This window comes from Calonectris borealis, chromosome 28 (assembly GCF_964195595.1).
Source record: "Calonectris borealis chromosome 28, bCalBor7.hap1.2, whole genome shotgun sequence".
Taxonomy (NCBI): Eukaryota; Metazoa; Chordata; class Aves; order Procellariiformes; family Procellariidae; genus Calonectris; species Calonectris borealis.
Window position 1 is genome coordinate 4,108,182 of NC_134339.1, and position 19,608 is coordinate 4,127,789.

The 19,608-nt window shown below is 52.3% G+C and overlaps 1 protein-coding gene across 2 annotated transcripts; it reads left to right on the top strand.

The window, feature by feature from the left end:
• The first annotated feature begins 2,885 nt into the window (after nt 1-2,885).
• Nucleotides 2,886-8,344, top strand: FAM174C (family with sequence similarity 174 member C). Of its 2 annotated transcripts, none has more exons than XM_075175724.1 (3): nt 2,886-3,229; nt 3,592-3,753; nt 4,316-8,344. In XM_075175724.1, the coding sequence occupies exons 1-3, from the start codon at nt 2,958-2,960 to the stop codon at nt 4,317-4,319; spliced, it is 438 nt and encodes a 145-aa protein (XP_075031825.1). In that variant the 5' UTR covers nt 2,886-2,957; the 3' UTR covers nt 4,320-8,344. The 2 variants fall into 2 exon arrangements, with proteins under 2 accessions (XP_075031825.1, XP_075031826.1); XM_075175725.1 differs by having other exon boundaries at nt 3,637-3,753.
• The last annotated feature ends 11,264 nt before the right edge of the window (nt 8,345-19,608 follow it).

Consider the following 19,608-nt stretch of genomic DNA (forward strand, 5'->3'; position numbering starts at 1 on the left):
ATAGAATGGCTAATAAAAGACTTCGTGCCGTCTTCCCTAATTAGCAGATGTTGCCTTTTATTTGCAATGTCTATTGTATTCTGCAGAGACTATTCTGTGCAGGAGTTAAAACACTTGGGTTGCGTGGTTTAATTAAGGTTCTTGATGGCTGTTTTGTTAACTGCTGTAATTTTGGTTGCCCTACCTTGCATCCAAACAACTCGTGGCTCTTGTACCCGACTCCTTCCAGGGCTCGCGCTGTCCCTGCAGCGTGGTGCTAGACACTAAAGATGGGGCTTCACTCGCTCTGTAGAAGTGCAGGTAAGGCACAGAGCAAGGGAATTCAAGTTTCCGTGCAGGAAGTTTGCGCTCTGCTATTGATGAAATATTTAACTTTCCTCTGGTCTATTAACCTTTACCTGCTCTCCAGTAAACTGTAAAGTTACTGGGAGAATTTTCAGCCTTTTCTGTTAGTTGGAGTTATGCCATAGAGATCAGACTTTATAACCGCAACTCGGTTGGATTGGCGTTTTCTCCTGCCCGGTTTTAAGTCCCGTTTTCAAAAGTTAAACTAGCCAGACAAACTGCCCTTTTCTTCTGTATGTGTAGAGTATTCCCAATTTTTTATTCGCTTGCTACCTAGTCCCTGGCTTGTAATGAAGTCAGATGAGTGCTGAATTCCTCCAGCTGGTCCTTGACTCCATCTCTTGTGTGCCAGGGATTATAAGAACTCTCCTAAGCAGTGGGGGATGTTTTCCAATACATCACACTGTAACTCAAACCTTAAAAGTCTTTGCCCTTCAGGCTGTCATCTTCGATACGTTATACTCGGGCCTTGCCACGCTACACCGCAGAGCGGGAGCGGCTTGGATTACTTTATTTCCACTACCCCGCTGGTCTGACCGAGGGCTGGCACGGGGCTCCGAAATGAGCGCTGCCCTCCCGAGAGACCCGCTGTAACCGGGCTCGTTTGGCTCAAACTGCATCGATGCATGTGCCTGATGCTCATGAAAAATGAGGTCTTATTCTTGGTTAAATCCTGAAAATGTGGCAGCTCGATAACAAGGAGGCTTTATACTGCGAGAGAGGCTGACAGCTGTCAATGTTATTTTTGGCAGCTTTGGAAAAAATGGGGCAGGAGAGTGCAATGTGAGATGTGAAGGCAGTAAGAGGGTTTCTGGTGGTCTCTGCTACTGTCCTGCCCACCCTTTTGGTGTTAAAAGAACACATTTGATCGCTTTATCCTGCTTCCCCACTTCTTTTTTTTATTGATAGTTCTCTGGTTTTTGGTTATGCTATGCCCCAGTTGAAGGACAGTCTTTTAAGAGCAGTGTATTATGCAAAAAAAAGTCTGCTCATGTAGCCTAAGTGCCTTTGAAGAAATTAGGTGGGTATGGAGCCCAGTAACAATTACTGCTGCAGTGTTTGAAGGGCAGGATTGATTGCGTATTCTCTAGCCCATGCTGCAAAGCCTGGTTATTAAGCAGCTTTGCCAACCTGCTGAGGCGTAGCCGCTGCTCCTGCTCTGTTGTTGCTTGAATCAGCTCTCCAGAGCAGACAGGTGTGATGGAGGCCAGACACCTAGCTGGTATAAATAAGCTAAATTAGTGGGTAAAGCCAGCATTAAAAACTTGTGCTCTTATTAAGAAATGCTTTCTCTTGCTGGGGAGTCCCAGGCACAGAGGAATTCAGTAAGGCAGCAAGCGGGGTGCTTGCTCATGAGCCCCCGAGGGCTCGCTGCCCGAGAGCCGTCGCAATTTCCCCGAGCCGTCGCAATTTCCCTGAGAGCCATCGCAATTTCCCCGTATAAGAGTCCGTAGGGGCCCTGGGGCCATTCGATGCATGCAGAATGGGAATGATTATCAAGCTTACTTCCCGAAACCTACTTTTCCTTCTTTTTTTAACCTTTTTTTCAAATTATCTGAGTGAACAGGGTTTAAAAAAAGAAATCAGCTGACACGCTTTTGGGGGCTGTATCTAGCAATTCGCCAGTGAGGATTTTGCATGTTAATGGCGGATGATATTAAATATAGGGGCAGGAGAGTGTGAGAAACCTTTGCTGATAAAAATGCAGTCGGGTGACCTTTACTTACAAAGCATTATTTGGAAGACCTTCCTAAGTAGCATGCCTACATGCTTAAACGCAGGCAGAAATAATTAATGGGTGCAAAAATAGAGGCCTAGTTTGAGGTGCTGTTATTTTGGCATCGCTAATTACGGCACTGCATTAATGATTTGTTGCTGGGATGGGTTGAGGGAATAGCTAGCTGCAGGGGCTGGATGCAAAACCCTGTCGCATCCTCGGGTGCCGTGGGCCTGGCATGACATCTGCTGCGAATGACCCATTTCCAGCCGAAATGTCCTTTTTTTCCAAGTCCCGTGTGTCCGGGCAGCTCCAGGCCCTTCCCCGCGAGGAAAGTTTGTGCTGGGGGTGTGGGGCTGCACTTCAGGGCGGCTGACGGACCCCCCCCCAGGAGCTCCTGTGGAGAAACAAGGCGGTTGTCAGAAATACTCAAAATGCTCGTGTTTCCAGCAATATTCACCTCTGGCTGCCCATCGTGGCAGGGGAACGGCGGCCCTGAGGGAGAAATGAGGGCCCTGAGGTGGGAACGACGACCACGAGGGGAAAATGGCGGCCCTGAGGGAGGGAGTCATGGTGTGCGGGGGGAACGGCGGTCCTGAGCGGGAAATGGTGGCCCTGAGGGGCTTATGGCAGCTGTGAGGGGGAATGGCGACCCTGAGGAAGGACTCGCATTGAGAGGGGGAAACCGCCGCCCTGAGGGGCGGAACGGGGGCGGCGGGTCGGGCTGGGGCTGTGCGCCCTGGGCTGGCCCGGAACGGCGCTGCCCCGGAACGCCGCGTGCGGCTCCGCCGGGTCCGGCCGGTGCCTGCGCCGCGCGGCACCGTCCCGCCGCCTTCCTGCGCCCGCCCCGCCGAGGCGCCGCTCGCCGCTCCACGCTGCCCGGCCCGGCCCGGCCATGCTGCGGCTGGGGCCCCTCTGCCTTCTCTTCCTCCTCCTCCTCCTCCTGCACGTCGGCCGGGCCGCTTCCTCCGCTCCTCCGGCCACCTCGAGCCCGCTCAACGGCACGGAGGCGCCGCGGGCGGCCGCGGGTAACGGGACGCGGCCAGGCCCGCCGCCGGGATCGCGGCGACCGCCGGGGTCGGGGCTGCCGGTGCTGAAGCGGGCGGTGTACGTGCTGAGCGCCCTCTCGTTGCTGGCCGCGCTCTACTTCCTCCTGCGGGCGTTCCGGTGAGTGCGGGCCGGCCCGGTCCCCCCCGGCCCGGGGCTGTGCCCCTGCTTGCCCCGGTCCCCCCTCCCCGCCCCGGGGCTGTGCCCCTGCTTGCCCCGGTCCCCCCTCCCCGGGCCCTGTTTGCCCTGGATCCCCCTTCCTCCTTCTGCTAGGCCGGAGCTGTGCTTCCCTGTGCATCCCTCTAGCAGCGCCTGGGAAATGTTGCTATAAATTCATGCCCCTGTTAATTACCTAAGGTAATTAGCAGCCGTAAAACGTCTCCCGGTCCTGCTCATTTTGCCCTTTTACTCATAAAGGCCCCCTTTCCATGCAGACCTGTTGTGTGACAGCGCACTCACTCTGTGCTCTCTGTGTCCGTCAGCCCTAGGTCAGAGGGACCCAGAAATGAGCACAAAACTCATTTCAGGTTGAAGAAACCTCAGCGGAAGAAATACGGCCTCCTGTCGAATTACGATGAGAACATAGAGATGGCCTCGTTCGACAGCGACGAGGACACGGTGTTTGAAACAAGAAATCTGAGGCGGTAAGTGGGTATTTTGCATGTTTCTCTTTTCCTCGTGAGGGGCTAAGACTTCTTTTCTAAAGACAGATCCTGTAACCAGATCTGCATAAATTAAACTCTGTGTGGTCTCTCCGTGTTGGCACACAGACTATCTCGCCTTCCTTCATTTTCTGACCAAGCGCACTGAAGGGGACGTACCCCGGTTCGTTTGGAGCACCGCTTCGTGCCTTGTGTTTAGCAGGCCCGTAGGAGGGAGAGACAGCCCTCGTGTCCAGTCTGAGCCTCCCTGCATTAGACAGGAAAACAAAAACTCCTGTTTTTTTTCAGTTTAGGAATTGCTCCCGAGTCACATCGCAGCTAAAACTCACGGTCCCATTGGGGCATCCATTCCACAGCGATGTGCTTTCCTCCAGTGGATCACGCAAGTTTGATTTTTCTGGAGGATGTTTGTTTAAAGAGGAGGAATGTTACCTTGGCGTAGCTCGCTGCCTGGCCTCTCAGCTCCCCCAGCTGTTTTGAGGGTGGTAGTGATCCGTCTCGTTGTACGTGCTCGCTCTGATGCGGAGTGTCTTCTTTTTTCCAGATGATTTGGGACCAGTGGCACCAACTGCACAGACTGACCAAGGGGGTGCAAGTCCAGTGGAATCACCTCACCAGTGCTCAAGTTTTATTTTTTATAATTGCTTAATAATGACTATTAATTAACAGTACAAACACTTCCATAGCTGGGGCAGCGGAAAGGGGACCAAACCTGTTTTTTTCACACACATTTTTGGGGAAAGGTGGAGCTGCAAGCTAAATGATGCTGCATTGGGTGCTGTTAACTGCACAGGGAGATGCTGAGGAAAACGTAACTCCTGGATGAATGCTCAGCATTTGAAATCTGACTGCTTTGGACTCAAGCGCTGCAGCTGTGTCTGCTGGCCTATCAGTATTTTATAGGTGCTCATATCCCTCTCTGCTGAGTGTGGCAGTCAGCTTGAAGTATCAGGCAAGTGGATTCCTTTTGCAGGCTGTTCCTTTTTCCTTCGTGCAGTATCAGGTTAATTCTTTAGGAAGTGTCTCTGTAATCAACTGATCTGGTAGGAGCTGGGAGAGCTCTGCTTGTCTGTTACACTGGTGGTGGGTGTGGATAGTGTTACGTTAGTTCAGACAGAGAATAGCTTTGGGACTGAGTTAAATGCATCAATTTTCTTGTAGTTGCAGGGTTAGCAACATGATAATTCAGGCCATTACCTGGGTTTACAGAGCAAAGACATGTTTACAAGTGAAAGGTGCCACTTAGCTCAAAAGAGCTAATTTCTCCAAAAGAGCAATCAGTTGTGTAGTCTGTGGGGCTGCGAATGTTCAGACTGGTCTGCCCAGCTCCAATGGTGTCTCCACCAGAAATGTGTGACATCTACCAAGCTTCTGGATTTTCAGCTGCTGGCTCTGTCTGAGATCACCCGAGGAAGAGCCAGAGCGCTGCGGTTTGAGTCGGAGAACCTTAACTGTTCGTGTGATGAGTGAGCTGTCTCTGAGCAGCTGATGACTGGAAAAGGAGGACCCAAACCCCTATGAACTGTGATTCTTAAGCCCAGACAGCGCTGGCTCAGAAATAATCTCTTCTTGAAGAGTACTGGAGTTTCACTCCATTTGCTGGTACTCAGGCTATGTCCCACTGTCAGCCCAGCAAACTGGGATGTTTCTGTGCAGCCCATTGTGTTGATATTTGGGTTCTTATTGTGTAGGACCAAATGTGAATGTGTTAGAAGGTCATTGTTAGGTGGATCTGCTGCTAAAATGGTGAAAACTGCTTGCAAAGTCCTCCTGTTTATGGCACGTTTTGGCCTTGAAGGGAAAGCCCTTCCTTGAAAACTATGGCAGTGCAGACCTGTATCCTTAAGTCCCACTTCCACCCAAAACTGGTAGTGCCTTTGTCAGGAGAACCCAAGGGAGTTACCCTGCAGGCCAGGGAGTTCCCTGCTTGACCTTACCTTTAAGATGAAGATTGAGAATGTTTTTGGAGTAATAGCTCCTTTCTTTTGGTTAGCAAATCCTCTGTAGATAAGGGGACAAAACTGACACTTAGCAAAAAGAGCGGGGGCGGAAGGGATATCCTTATCAAGTAGCAAAGACAAACGGTTTTGCTGCAAGTCACCTGGCAGCTCGGGGGTCTAGCTCCTGCTCGGAAATCCCTCCTGAGGCAGCGGAGGGAGTGGTGTGATCCCGGTGCTCACCCGTGCGAGGAGCAGCATTTCTCGGTGCAGCCTGGGTGAGGTTTCCTGGAGAAATGTCACCCCAGGTGCTGGCAGCTCTGCCTTGCACACGTGCAAAAGATTTTTTAAATATATATATTTTTAGTAATGCTGTCACGTGAACACAGCACTTGGATGTGCCCTAATTTCATATCATTTGTATCCTTTCATGCCTCTTTTAGGTCCTTTCTGCTTGTTTAGCTGATGCAGAGATGAAAGTGTTTGTGCGTTCCTCTGTGAGGATAGCGGTGGTGGCTAAATCTGGCCGTTGCTGCCCCTTGGGTGATCAGAGAGCTGGTTTGTTTGATTCGTGGTAGTGTATCTTCCTTGATCCTGCACGGGCTGGCGGGTCTATGCGCACGCTGATAACTTTCTCTGGCTCTTCAGCTCCCTCTGCAAAGTTGTTTCTTGCACTGTGCCGAAGCCAGGTAAGCCTGACTGTATTTCGGTCCACTGACATCCCTGGCTCAGCGTTTTGACTGACGCGTTCGTTGGCCTTCCTTTATCTGAGGCGATTAACTTGATCATTCTTTAGGCTGTGCTCTTCGTTGGTGGGTTTTGCAATTTTGAAGTTTCCTTACCTTGCAGGAGCGGATGATTTTTTTTTTTCATGTTGACAGTTGAATGATTTTGATCAAAGAGGGGACCTCAAGCCGTAGATCCTGCCATGAAAATAATTTTGATAGAATTTGATTTTTCTGTAGTAGGTATTTAGAATTTGAGCAGGGAAAGATGTAGAGGGATACAGCCAGCGCGCATAACGAGGTCCCTGTTCTGGTACTATGCAGGCAAATGGTAATTCAGTTGAAGGCCCGCAGGGTGTGCCAGCCCAGTATCTACGCACCACGTACATGTTTTTAGAGTCCTTCTGCTGGCTGTCTTTAAAGGGGTGGGTTTCATCATGCGGAGAATAAAAACGTGATTGTGGGGCTGTAGTGTAGCTGTCACTTTTGTTCTGATCCCGTTTTGGCTAGAGACAGGTTTGAGCTGTAATCAATGACCCTGTGTGGTTATTTCCATTTCCCCCTGAAGCATTCTGCGTCTTGGAAGCAGCCGGTAGTCTGGATTTGCTCTTTGCAGGCCAAGATGTTACATTCCTGCTCTGTTCTAAATCATTGTTAAAGGCGTCTTCTGAGGGGAGAAAACAAAGATGCTGATTACAGATCTGAGACTCCTTTGAGGACAAATCTATTGCTCGCCACGGCTCTTACTGATCTCCATTTCTCCTGGAAGAATAAATTGGAGCTATTTGCGGCGGCTTCTCCTCACAGTGGTGGAACAGTGCACCCATGGGCAATCAGCACGAGGCCAGCGCAGGCTTTTTGGCGTGGACCTTGCTAATAGTAGTGGCTTTTAAAGCCTTGCATTATGCTTCCGTAATAAGAGAGCAGTTCAGTAGTTACTTCAGTTATTACAGTTTTAGTTACTTTATGTGTATTTGATACCCGTGTTGATAGCCTAGTAGGTCTCTTTACAACGGTCAGAACTTCCAGTAGTTTTTCAGAAGATTTAAATACACGGATGCAAACAGACACACGTGTGCTCTGAGCATGCGAGACAGCTCTGCTCTGGGAGCTGCGCGGCTGCGTCAGTGCAGTGCTGCGCTCGTATGAGGAACGTGTGCCTGTCCCGGGGCAGGCTGATGCCTCACCAGCTACTGCTGCACTTTTCTTTCTCCAGAGTGAATCAGGGTGTTAGTGGGAGGTGCTGTGGACTCCGGCTGCCCTTTACTGCTGGCCTGTGCCGATCCTTGCCAAAAGGCTGTCGGAGCTGATGGGCGCAGGGTGATGAGGACCGAGAGTGGAACGCGCGGTTCCCTGCGATGCTGCGCGGTCACCGGCCTGTGTGTGTCACAGGTGACTGCTACAGAGGTCGCTTGAAACAATCACTGTTGTTTAAGCCAAAGCCTAATTTCAAAAGTTTACGTAATTGCCTCTCTGATCTTCTTGGAGGGCTGTATCGAATCCTCTACTGTTGATATTGAACTACTAGGCAAATCGACTGGACCGTCTGCTGAGGTTAATGAGATTGACTGAGAGCGATATGAGCATCAGCTCTCTATTGTTAATAACGTGCTTCTGTTTTGTTTCATTTGTACCTGCGACTGGAATGGGATCTGCAGCGTTAAGTGCTGGGAGATGGACCCGTGGTCTGAGCAGATTGCCAAGACGTCAATAAAACAGCACTCGAGTGCATTGTGTTGTCTGTGCTCTCAGAAACAGAGGAGCTAGTCTTTCACCCTCCTGCTTGAATTGTTGATTTATTTTTAAAGAGCAACCAGTCCTGTATTGATTGATTGTTTTACTTTCGTTTACAGCATCCCCCCCCTCCATTGTATCTTCAAACAAATGAAATAAAGCATTCCGTTTCACCCAGTTCCTCCATGGCAGCGTGCTTGGCCGCCGGCATTCGGGGTTGTTCTGCGGGGCCGCCTCGCGTGGCCGGCTTGCTGCTGAGCCGGTGGGATGGAGCTTTTGTGGAGTCTTTCTCTGCTCAGCTGCCCTAGCTGGGCATTAACTTGCTCTCTGCGTGGCAATCGAGTTGCACTATCGATGCTTTTTGCATATTAGATCCACACTTCCCTCTCATTGCCTAGCGCTCGCCTTCACCCGTCATCTCAGGGTTTGTTTCAATTTTCTAAAGTCTCCTCCCTTTCCTTTCTCCCTGTTCTTACATTAATCCCTTTTCTTGTACAGAAGACTAAGTAAAATCCCTGCAAGGGTGATCCCAGCCTCTCCGCCACAGAAGAACCAAGTTACATCTTGCTTAGGTGGGGGCCGGGAAGGAGAGCCTGTCCCCCGGGTGGGGATGTCCTCCCTCCCCGATGCACAGAATTAAAGCCTGAACAAAATTAAGGGCGTTCCCTGGTACTAACATCTGCTTTTCATCTGTCTTGCAAGGGAGGGTGGTTCTGCAGATTTCGGTTGTGTAGATTAGTGGCACTGAAGAAACGAGAAGCCAAGTTCCCCGTGTCCCGCTCTGCCACCCTGCTCTCTCGGTCGTGTCCCCGTGTCCTGTGCACAGGAGCGAGGTGGCTGCACGCTCGTCCTGGAGCTCAGGAGGGAAAAGGCTTTGGTTTTGCTCCATGTTTTAACCTTCTTACTGATAAGGGCTTCTGTCGCGCCGTGCGGAGAGGGCAGCCGGTGTTAGGGCGGGCAGGGAGCTGGCAGGAGCGGGGCTGGGGAACCCTGTAGATGGCACTCACAGACCAAGCATGCCGGCTGGTGGGGCACTGGCAACACCTGGCGAGGCTGAAAATGCCTTTAAAAAGGGAAGTCTTCCCTCAAGCAGCTGCTGGGAATGAGGTGGAAGTGCCCTCTCAGGGGCTGTGTCTCTTGGCTTCGGGGTAGGGGAGCAGCAGGTTTTGGGGCGGCTCTTTGGGGGCTGTTTGCCTGGAGGGGGTTTCTCCCAGCTGCGGGCGGTGCTCTCACCCCTGGCTTTGCCTCAGCCGGGTTTAACCTAGCCCTGTTAGTACTTGTTTGCAAAGGCTTTTTATGATTCTGGGACAAAGTTTTAAGATACCCTAATTTGATTGAATTAAGCTGTAGGTTCCCCGCTCGCATGGGAGCTCGCTACCGCGAGGGAAAGGCTTGTCTGTGCAGAGCGCAGAGCTGTCTTGGGCTGGTCCAAGGCTTGGCATAAACCCCCGCAGGACTAGAGCCCAGCCCAGAGTTTGCTCCCTTCTCCTTCGAGTCGTGTTTCCCAGTCCGCGTGCCTCCAGTAAGTGCGGCACAGCATCGCACAGACATGTGAAAACCCGACCCTACCGCAGCAGCGCCCTTTGGTGTGCACCTGGCTTTCCCTGGGGAGCGTGCTCCGCAAAATTAACTGCGCTGCTTAACGAACTAATGGAGAGCGTTCACTGTGGCAGCAACATGGGCAGGACAGCATCGTGCTTTCAAGCCCCGGTCTGTGCGAGATGCTGGGAGCTGCAATGGGATGCAAACCAAGTGCTTGTTCATTTTCAGGCTCAGGGGGCCGGTAGCCCCAATTAGCACTAATGACCGTGGCCTGTGCATGCTGGATTAGCTGCAGATGTGTTGTCCTCCCCACCATTTTCCTGTTCTCTGTCTGCTCTGTGCTATAAGCTGGAGCTCTCACCTCTGTCGAGGAGAGGCTCTCGCCGAGGTCTCCAGCTGGGGAGAAGCTCAGGCTGGGGCTGGCTGGGATTCCAGTCACAAACACAAGCTGGCGGCGTGGATCTGCTCTGAATTTATTTTAAACTCAAGTTAAAGTGCTCTTGAATGCTTTGGATGCAAATTTCCTTCCTCGAAATGGGAACTGCAGGCCGTTTGCTGAGTGCTGGTAAGCTCTTTTGATTTCGCTAGCCTGTTTGCTGCTGCAGCGTTGTACCTCGCCGCCGTGCTCCGTGGAGTGCAAAATAACCTCTGCGGCTGGGTTCTGGGGGAGGAACCGCCTCTCGGCTTTCTGCTGGCGTAGAAGAGCACTTTTCTTGCTCTCTGTACTCAGACCTGTTTTTTTTAATGAGGGTTCATGTATAAAGGTGGGGGTTTTTGAAGGTGTGTGTGGACAATAGTCTGCAAGTTTTCCGGTCATTGTATAGAAGAAGAGATGGTCCAAGTCCCTCCAGTCACCCGGGGAGGAAAAAAAGAGTGAAATGTAGGATTTCGCTATGGGTGAAGGATGTTTCATTCATGGAGGTAGATGTCAAGGAGGTAGATTCCTCTAGTCCTGCAAAGAAGCTCAGCTGTAAGAGGTGGCATTATCTGTGTTGGCCGATCTCCATCCCCCGGGTTAGGGACCTTCCACCACCGTTACTGATGTCACCGTGAATGCACCGGGCTCTCGGTCCCCTTCTGTGGAAGGGTAGCGTTGCGAGTTAAGCATTGTATTCTGCTTCTTGCTATTCATCTGGCTTCACGCAGATCACCTGTGCTTTAGATTTCATATTTGTGAAATAAATAAGGAGAAAATGAGGAATATTCCTCAGGGCTACCTTGCAAACAGCGCTGGAAACTACGACCTGGGGTGGGACTGGCGGGACGCGGTGTTAAGGGCAAGAGGCAGCCCTCGATGGGTGAGGACGTGGGTGAAGCTGTGATAAGACGTCGCAAGCGTTTTGTTCAATTTATTGCTAATACGCTTGCTGAGTGGCTCTAGGGAGTTCGGGGGTGACCGTGTCTCTTGGAAGCGGAACTTCCACGCACGTTTTTAGCTGCACTCGCAATTTTGCTCCTGCGTTTCCGAAGGCGCTGTCAGCGTCCCTCCGGCTCCGGGGACTCTTCGCGGGGAGCGTCCGGGGTAGTGTTCCTCGCCAAATGCTGCAAACAAGATGGTAGACTTAATCCTGCAGTGCTCTGTGGGTACTGGAGCTGCTCTGAAGTTGTGTCTCTTTGTTTACTGGGGAATACAGGCTGCACGTTGGGAAGGTAGCTGGAAATATTTGAAAACCTGCTGTAGAGTCTCCTCTGATGTCTTTTCTGTTCCACTCAACAAAGCTCTTCTACACAACTAGCAGGATTTTTCTGTATAAAAAATTAGCTTTACTTAGTTGGCTTTTTGTCTAAATCCTTCTTCTGATCTTTATTTTCTTCCCTCACATGATGGAAAGGTGAATGGAAGTGGCACTTCAGCCACAAAAGCCTTTCCTTTAGAAACACTGGTTGTTTGTGTTTTAAAAAATTTTAAAGGGGGCTTTGCAGGGGAGAATGGAGAAGCGTTTTCTTTTTAAGTTACGCTGGGGAATAAAAGTATAAAGGAAAGAAATGATCATAACTGTACTGGCAACGGAACAATATTTTTTTTCGAGTACCAGAGCTAATTGAAGGAGGAATTCACACAACAATTTTTGCAATCTAAGGATGAGTAAACATTAAAGGGGATGCTGTACTTCTGATGCATGCTAATGTGTGACTGCATGCATGGAAGGGAGAAGATGTCCCTAACATTAAATTTGAGATGAACGTCTCAGATGTTACACTTCAGTATTTTCTTCTTTACGTTGCCAGATCAAAGGCGCGAGCTAAAGCCCACGTCCAAGGATACCTGTTGAGAGGATGAAACTTCAATGCACCTACGAGATGAAATCTCTAGAAAAAGGGGATGTTGGGTCCAATTTGGTGGAAGTGCTTCCGTTGCTGTGGATCTGTACGGATCTTGTTCGCTTCAGCAGGGTTTCTTACAGCTTCGGAGAGCCCCCTGCTCATGTAGAGGTGCTTGCAGACAATTACCAGCAGTTTTAATTAACATCAGTTTCTGGGATGTAGGCAAATGGGGGGCTGACATGTTAGAACACGTCGCCCCATTCCCGGTAATCGTGGCTCCTGGGCGTGATGAGGTTTGTATCATCGCTTCCAGTGCTGGCAAATCGAACTGATACGGCGTTGAACTTGTGTGTGAACGTAGGGTCGCATCGGCTGATGCCTCCTCGCTCCCCTGTTTGTCGGAAGCTTCTCCTGATCTCGTTTCTGTGCTGGCCATGCTGCAAACCATAGCAACTGCTGTTGTCGGCACGCGGGGATCCTCTTGCTCTCTTTGCAATCAGAGTACGCTCCCGTCTGCTGGTTAATAAGAGCCGGGAAATGGAAATGTCGAGATTTGTAGGTTTTGCAGCTAGAAGAGACCATTATGTTCGTGGCGCTCGGCCTCCCGCAGAGCACCGGCTGGTTTGTCCTTTTTTTCTGTGCAGTGAAACTAGAAGGTTTTTCTTGGAAAAGGTGCCAGCCTTCGTCTGAAAGAACTGAGTGATGGAGCGTTTACTGCATCGCTGATACGCTGCTGATATGTTCTGGTGGTTAATTACTCTCGCTCTTTTAAAGAGAAAACCGCACGTACTTAAAATAATCCTAATCGTTTCATTGTTCAACCCGAGCTGAGTGCGCGCTACCCCCTCTTTTTGACAGAAGTGGTGTAAATACTGTTTCTGATAGTGAAAAACCTGACGGGCGTTAACGCCGTGAACAAGCAGTTGGGGGTTTTGAGCCTTTGGGGGGGGGCACGGTGCTGCTTTACCTCCGAAACCCCAGGCAGGGCTGCGGAGTGGTTTTATCCTGGCACTACCTTAGAGCGGCGCCTTCTCCAAGGACGTCCCAGCTGAGGTCGACTTCTCCACCAAATGCAACTTTCAGCTCTCCCTGCCTGGTGTTTGCTCATGATCGATGCCTTCTTGGGGTGTTTTGCAAAGCTGTCCCTGCAGGTCCCGTGCCCATGGCCACCATCGGGCACTGCCGGAGTCGTCACCCAGCTCTGGAGCATCAGCCCGCCCTGCGTGGTCGTAATTTGTTCATTTAGCTTTTGCGTGCATCAAATCTAAACCCTCTGCCTCCGTTCAAAGCAGGCAAGAGGCATCTCGCCGAAATGCGCGGTGGCAGGGTGGGCTGGCCCACCTCCGCCTGGCTCCTGCGGCCAAGGACATCCCCGGGGAGCAATTCCCGACGGGATGTTTCCCTGGATGGAGCGTTTGCTGTGGCATCGGGCTGGGGAGCCTCATCACCGAATGGGGAATCTCAAAAAAGATGAGCAGAACTACGGCAGCGCGGCGGTCATTGTGTGCAGCTGAAGGCACAGCGGGACCTGGGGACGCGTTGGTTCAGATTCTCTGGTACAGGGTATATTCTGATCTCTTTTTTTGCCGGTGTTATTTTAATCTGCTTTTCTCTCACATCAAACTCCCTCTTTCTAAAGAATGCAGAGAGGTATTAGGTTTGTGCCCTTTGTGATATATAGCAAAGGTTTGAGATACTTTTTTCTTTTAGAAGTGGAGGGTTTTATCCATGTTACAACTTTAGCTTCTCCGCAGTCATCGTTTTGGCTTCTCGACTGGCTTGGATGAGCGCACTGAAAACGTTTTCTGTGTTTAGCGAGGAAGGGAGGACTGTATGTCCTTAACGAAGGTTCCTATTCCTTTCACACATGCGCACGCAGGTATTAACGGGTGGCTCAGGCCATTTTAGTGAAAGCGGTGTTCAAAACAAAAGAACTTTCTTCCTCCATCTGAAGCCGGCAGGAACGTCCCCGTTGCCTTACCAGGCTTCAGATCGAGGCGTTTGCTATGCACCACTTCCACCCAGGGTGGGTTCGCTGGGGGCCGTGCAGGCACGCAGCCCTTTCCCTCCGAAACGTTTGTTTTCCACATAGCAAATAACACGTAGGGAACCTTTTTTTTTTTATTATTTTTAAATGAAGGAAGGATTAAGGCGCAGCGAGAACTGATTTGCCAAAGGGCATCCAGGGAAGCGGTGGCAGATCAGAGAACCGAAGTGCGATCCTCGGGTCTCAGCCCCACCACCGTTTTTCTTCCCTGCTCTTTGGCTGCCCGCAGCGTCTTAGGGCATAACCAGGACTCAAATTTCCATCCTCTTAAAAGAGGCAATTTAAGGAGATTTCCAGGGGAGCAAAGCTCCTCGTCCACCTCCCCTTCCCCTCCGTTTCTGCAGGTCACCTCTTGGGTGGCTGAAGATGTTTTTCTCCCCCTTTCTCCATCCCCACGCGCTCCTTTTAGAGGCTCTTTGCTCTCCTCACTTTCCCACAGCTCAGAGCCATTCTCCCAGCTTCAAAAGGTTTACTAATTACCCTAATGAGGTCAGGAGAGACCAAATGCTTCTGTGACTTAAAGCAGGGGTGGGAGGGGTTTGGAAGTGGAGGGAAATATCTTGACTTGTGCCTATACCGAGGTGTCTGCGGGAAGGTAGCGTCTCTACCTCCACTCGTTCTCCCCCACCTTCCCATCTCGAGCAGAAAAAAAGAAAATGTGGACAGAAGGTCTCAAATGTATCAAACAGCTTTTTAAAAGAAATTCCTTTTGCCTGTCAAAAGAACAAACAGATACACCAAAAACTGTCAGAATTAGTGTTGGAGTAATTGCAGAAGCTCTCCAAGGTTAATGCTCCATTAGCGAACAGCTCTCGCGCAGCTAAAAGCCAGGACGAGACAGGTTGTCAAAGGCTTGCTGGAGATTAAAGAGCTGCGTTCCCAGCCTAAACTCTCTTGTGGATGTTGTTTGGAAGGGGAGGGAAGGGGGGGTGTTTGTGGGATGGAGAGAACACCAGCCATGGCTTGTGCTGCCCTGGCATCGATGGAGAAGCGTGACCGGGAGCGGGAGGAATGGTTTTCAGAGCTCGGTGAGGTCCCTGCTCCCTGGGTCCTGGGGTTTCGGAGGGTTTGCTCTCGTTTAAACACTCCACAAGTTCTTTAGGCCAAGTTTAAAAGCGTGTGCTGAGGGCAGTGCCAGCCCCGAGTCTGCAGGGAGCCTGGAAGGGCAGCGCGGGGCCGGGGAACCGTCCTGGTTTATTCCAAGCTGGAGACGCGCTGGGTCCCCGGAGAGGAGCGGGGCTGGGAGGAGCGGGGTGCTGGAGGCCCCGGCACTTCAGAAATTAATTCTGCCTGGGTTTCAGTCAGCCCGGTGGGATTTGTAGTGAGCAGGGCATCAGTTTTAAATTGAATCGGGGCCTGATTTCATCTCCCAGGTCAGCTCATTTAAATAGAATTGACCTTGATTTTTCTTTTGTGGAAGAAAGGAAAACCATTCCTAACACGCAGTGAGGCAGCACCCTCGGTGCCCCAAACGTTGCCCCGGGAGGGTGATTTAGCAGCGCCTGGGAAGACACAATAGCAGCTACGGGATCACCTTTTCATGTGGACCTGGGCTTTCAGCATCCTCCCACAAGGTAGTGACCTTTCTTAATGCGTGTGGGTCTGAGCTCAGGTTTTTACTTCTAAAGCAGAGCTTTGTCTACGACCGTTTTACCCGTGGCGAAGGTGCATTTAGAGAGTCGAAAGAGGCAGTTAAACTCGCGCAGCCTTGGAAATGCCACGCCGAGGACCAGCCCCAGCCATTTCCATCGCAACTTCCCTGCGTGTAAACAAATACCCGCTCAAAAGAAGCCAGCGGGTTCCCGCTGCCGCTCTTGATCTGAATGCGGACAAGGCTGGCGTGACTGTGTTCTTTGTCAGGGCTGGCGCTGCTTTAAAGCTATTATGGTGGTGTTATGATAGTGCCGGAGATCCCTGCCAGGATCAGGGCTTTGTTATGCTGGATGCTCTGCGCACAGATGCTGAGAGCCAGTCCCCACGCCGTAGTGTGGCAGCCTCGGCTGAAAAGGCTGATGAGAGAATGGAAAAGAGGAGGGAAAAAAAAATAACCGCGTGAGGCAGAGCCTTGCCGAAGGGGTGGCTGGAGAGCAGGGTGGTCCCGCGGCTCCCGGACCCGGCCCGGGTGGTGGCTTTCTCCTGCTGGTGCCTTGGCTGAGGAGGAGCCGCGGCTCCGAGGAGCACGGACGCAACGTCCCCTTGTACCTGCAGGAGCAGTTGCACCCCCCCTAACGTGGGACCGGGGTCCCGAGCCCGGGATCCGGCTCCGGCACAGCAGGACCTGCGTGGCGATGGGCCGATTTCTGGTAGTAAATGGAAGTTAACTTGAGGGAGGTGAGTTTTGAGCTACTTGCGAAGGGCCGGTGTGAGAGGCCTCTTGAAACGAACAGCCGTGAGCAGGGGAAATGAACAATATCATAATTGGAGAATTAAATCTTTCCTGTTCTTTTCTTTTCCTATCCTGATGTAATTTGTAATGATTAGACCTGGGGTGCAGCGCAACCAGACAATGCAAGTTGTCTATACAAGAGCAAAACAAGACTCCTGCACAGACCCTGTCTCTTTATGAAGTTGATTTGCATTCATAATCTTCATTTGCTGTTATTATTTTTCCCCCTTGTGCTTCGTGAGTGATATTAGCATAAAGTCCCTTTTTTCTTGTTTTCTATTCACGCTCAAGGTCAGAGACTTAGTGAGACACCGACGAAAACAATCTCTTCCTCACCCTCTTTTAATTCTTTCCAGAAACATGTCCTGGGGATTTTAACATAACAATTGCTGGAAAAGGAGGGGGGAAGACCTGAACAGAGCCCTTTCTGTGCTGGAAAGGGGAGCTGCCCAAAAGAGAGATGCAAATCCACAAAAAGAAGGGAGGGGGGGGAAAATGGATCTCGGAGCAGCACCAGTCCTGCCTCATTTCTCTAAAATGGGAGAGCTAATCAAGCGATCGCACAGGCGGGTTTGGAGCAGACCGCGCTGGCGGGGGGGTGCTGCCAGGCTCTGCACGGCAGCTCGGCCGACGCACCACCGACCTGCGCCGTTCAGCCCCCGGGGACCCCGCGGTCGCCTGCCGCATCTCGCCGAGCTGGGAGCACCCACCCGCGCACCCGGATCGTGCCGGTGCACGCTCCCGCCGGGGTCGGTGCGCCACGGGCAGGGCACGCGCGCTCGGCTCTGCTCAGCGCGCGGCGCCGTGTTGCTCCCAGCTGCGTTCGCTGGGAATGGTGCTTCCCTAGGGGTAGTTCTCCAGTTTATCCAGTTTCTTGTTTCAAAGCCCTGCAGTTGTAGGGATGCCCCGTTTGGGGACTGCACAGGGATATCCCGGGCCATCCCGGGTCTGCAGCAGAAATGCGGGCAATGCTCCGTAGTGGAGAGCGGGGGCTCCTGGGGTCGATTTCTGAGCTTGGGAAGGGGCAGGGGTCTACTGGAGGAAGCCCCAGATCCCCTCATTCCTGCTGTGTGAAGCCAGCCCACCCTCTTCTGCTTCCTCGCCCTTTGAGCCAGGAGCAGAGCTCCGCGGCGGGGGTACAGGCATGGCTCCCACGTTGAGTTGTTGGCACAAGGAGGAGAACAGCCGAGTCAAAGAGAGTCTGGTTTCACTGTGGTTAGAAGATTAAAGGAGGAGGAAAAATAAAAACCTCAGCCGATGGCTGAAGGACTTGCGTGGAGCAGCCCCCGGGGCAGCCCCTCTCCCTGGCCACGGAGCAGTCGGGCACCGGCTGGTTTTCGGGCTGGTTTCCAGCTCCTTGCACTGGAGCTGCCAAACACGTCTGACGCTGCGTTCGGAGCCCGGCACGTGCATGTGGGACGGGACGAAGGGGGCACCCGCGCCCTGCCCTGCGCCAGTCGGGTTCTTCTGAACCCTCCGTCAGACCCCGCGGCATCGGTGAAACTGGGCATGGAGGGAAAATCCCCTTTTAGGGCCCGAGGTGTTTGCAGGTTACCGTCAATTTTGGTAGGGAGGGAGAGTAAGGAGTTGGTTCCTTTTTGCGTGCTCAGGCTGTGATGATTTTAACATGTACAAAACCATGTGAATCTCCGGTCTTGGGCATGAGCTCGTCGAGGCGGGCGGTTTCCTGGGAAGCCTGGCGCGGGGGCTGGATCGTGGCAGATGGCGGCTGCTGCCGCTAATGGCCCAAACGCTCCCGAGTGACCCGGCCGGGAACGGGGAGGGATCGACTTCAGGAGCCGTGAAATGTCTGATGGCCGGGCTGGAAATGGGGCTGGGAATGCTGGCGATATCTGAGATACGGGTGCTGTCTGGCACTGCGAGCGGGTTCGCCGTGCACAGAAATATGTCTTATTTTACAGAATTGGTAGGTTGCTTTTTTTCCTGAGGATGCTTCTGGGCTTTCAGTGCTCAGATGCAATGTGAGTGTTTTCATGCCCCTTTAATGCTTCACTAAACAGTTTGAGATGCTGCCTCTTAATGCCCCAGTAAAGCACAGAATGCTCTAGAGCGGAAAGAGCGTAAGAGGGAAAGGAGGGTGGTGGAAAAAGAGAAGAAAAGAGACTGTGAGGAGAGACAAAACCAGGGAGAAGTCATCTTTTCCCTTTCTCTCTGCACATACCCAGACCTCGCTGTTTGGAGGCAGCTGGATGCTGAGAACTCCCCCCCGGCTTCTGCTGCTCCTCCAGCTGTGCTTCGCTCGCCCTCTCCCAGCCCTCCCCGGGCTCTGTCCTACAACCCGTGGGCGCGTTGCAAGGGGACGAGATGGTCCCCGGGCTGCTGGAGCGAGGCACTGGCCCCTGGGAGGGGGTGCTGGGGGGTGCCTGGGTTTTGTCAGCCGTTTCCTGACCTCTGTCTTGGTCTCCGGTGTGCACGACGGGGCCAACGTCCATCAGATAAGTGCCGTACAGCCCACGCCGTGGGTCCTGGCTCGCTGTCCTTGGCGTGTGTGTGTTTCCCGAACAGATGCTAAACCGAGGGAGAGAACAAGGGCGGGGAGGGAAAAAGAGAAATTCGAAGTTTTAACCCAACAAGGCAAAGTTTGTGTCTCCTCCCGACCAGCGCCGAGGGGAGTCGCCAGCTCTCCTGTTGTTAATTCAAGTCATTAAATCTCCTGCACTCTGTGTATTCCTCCCCGGCACCGCTTGCCCTGCCTGTTTGATCTGTAAGTACCAAAAGTACCGCCTCGGGCTGCATCATCGGCATCCTCGGTCGCCATAGGAACGGAGCCGGGGCTCCCCCGCGCCCCGCTCCCCCGGGGCCCAGCTCCTGGGGCTGCGCTCTAATGAGCCTCTGAAGTCGGGCTTATCAAGGCCGGGCTTACACGGCCCCCAAGGCCGGCGTGCTCCGCGGCAGGCTGCTGCTAACCTGAAAGGTAGAGTTTTTGTCTGAGCCGGGAAGCACAAAGGCAGAGGTTATTGGTGTCAAAGAACTTGCAGATTGAGAGGCTAAACTGCTATTACTTTTTTTTTTTTTCTTCGCAGAGGGGAGTTCAAAACCGGGAGGAGGGAAGGGGAAAACGGCGGCGGGGAAGGCACAGGCTTGGAGCCGGAGCCAATTATTGCCAGGCAGGGTGGGAGGAAGGGGAGGAAGAGGATGGAGATGTCTGCGACAGAGAAGGCAGGTGGGGAGGACGGGGAG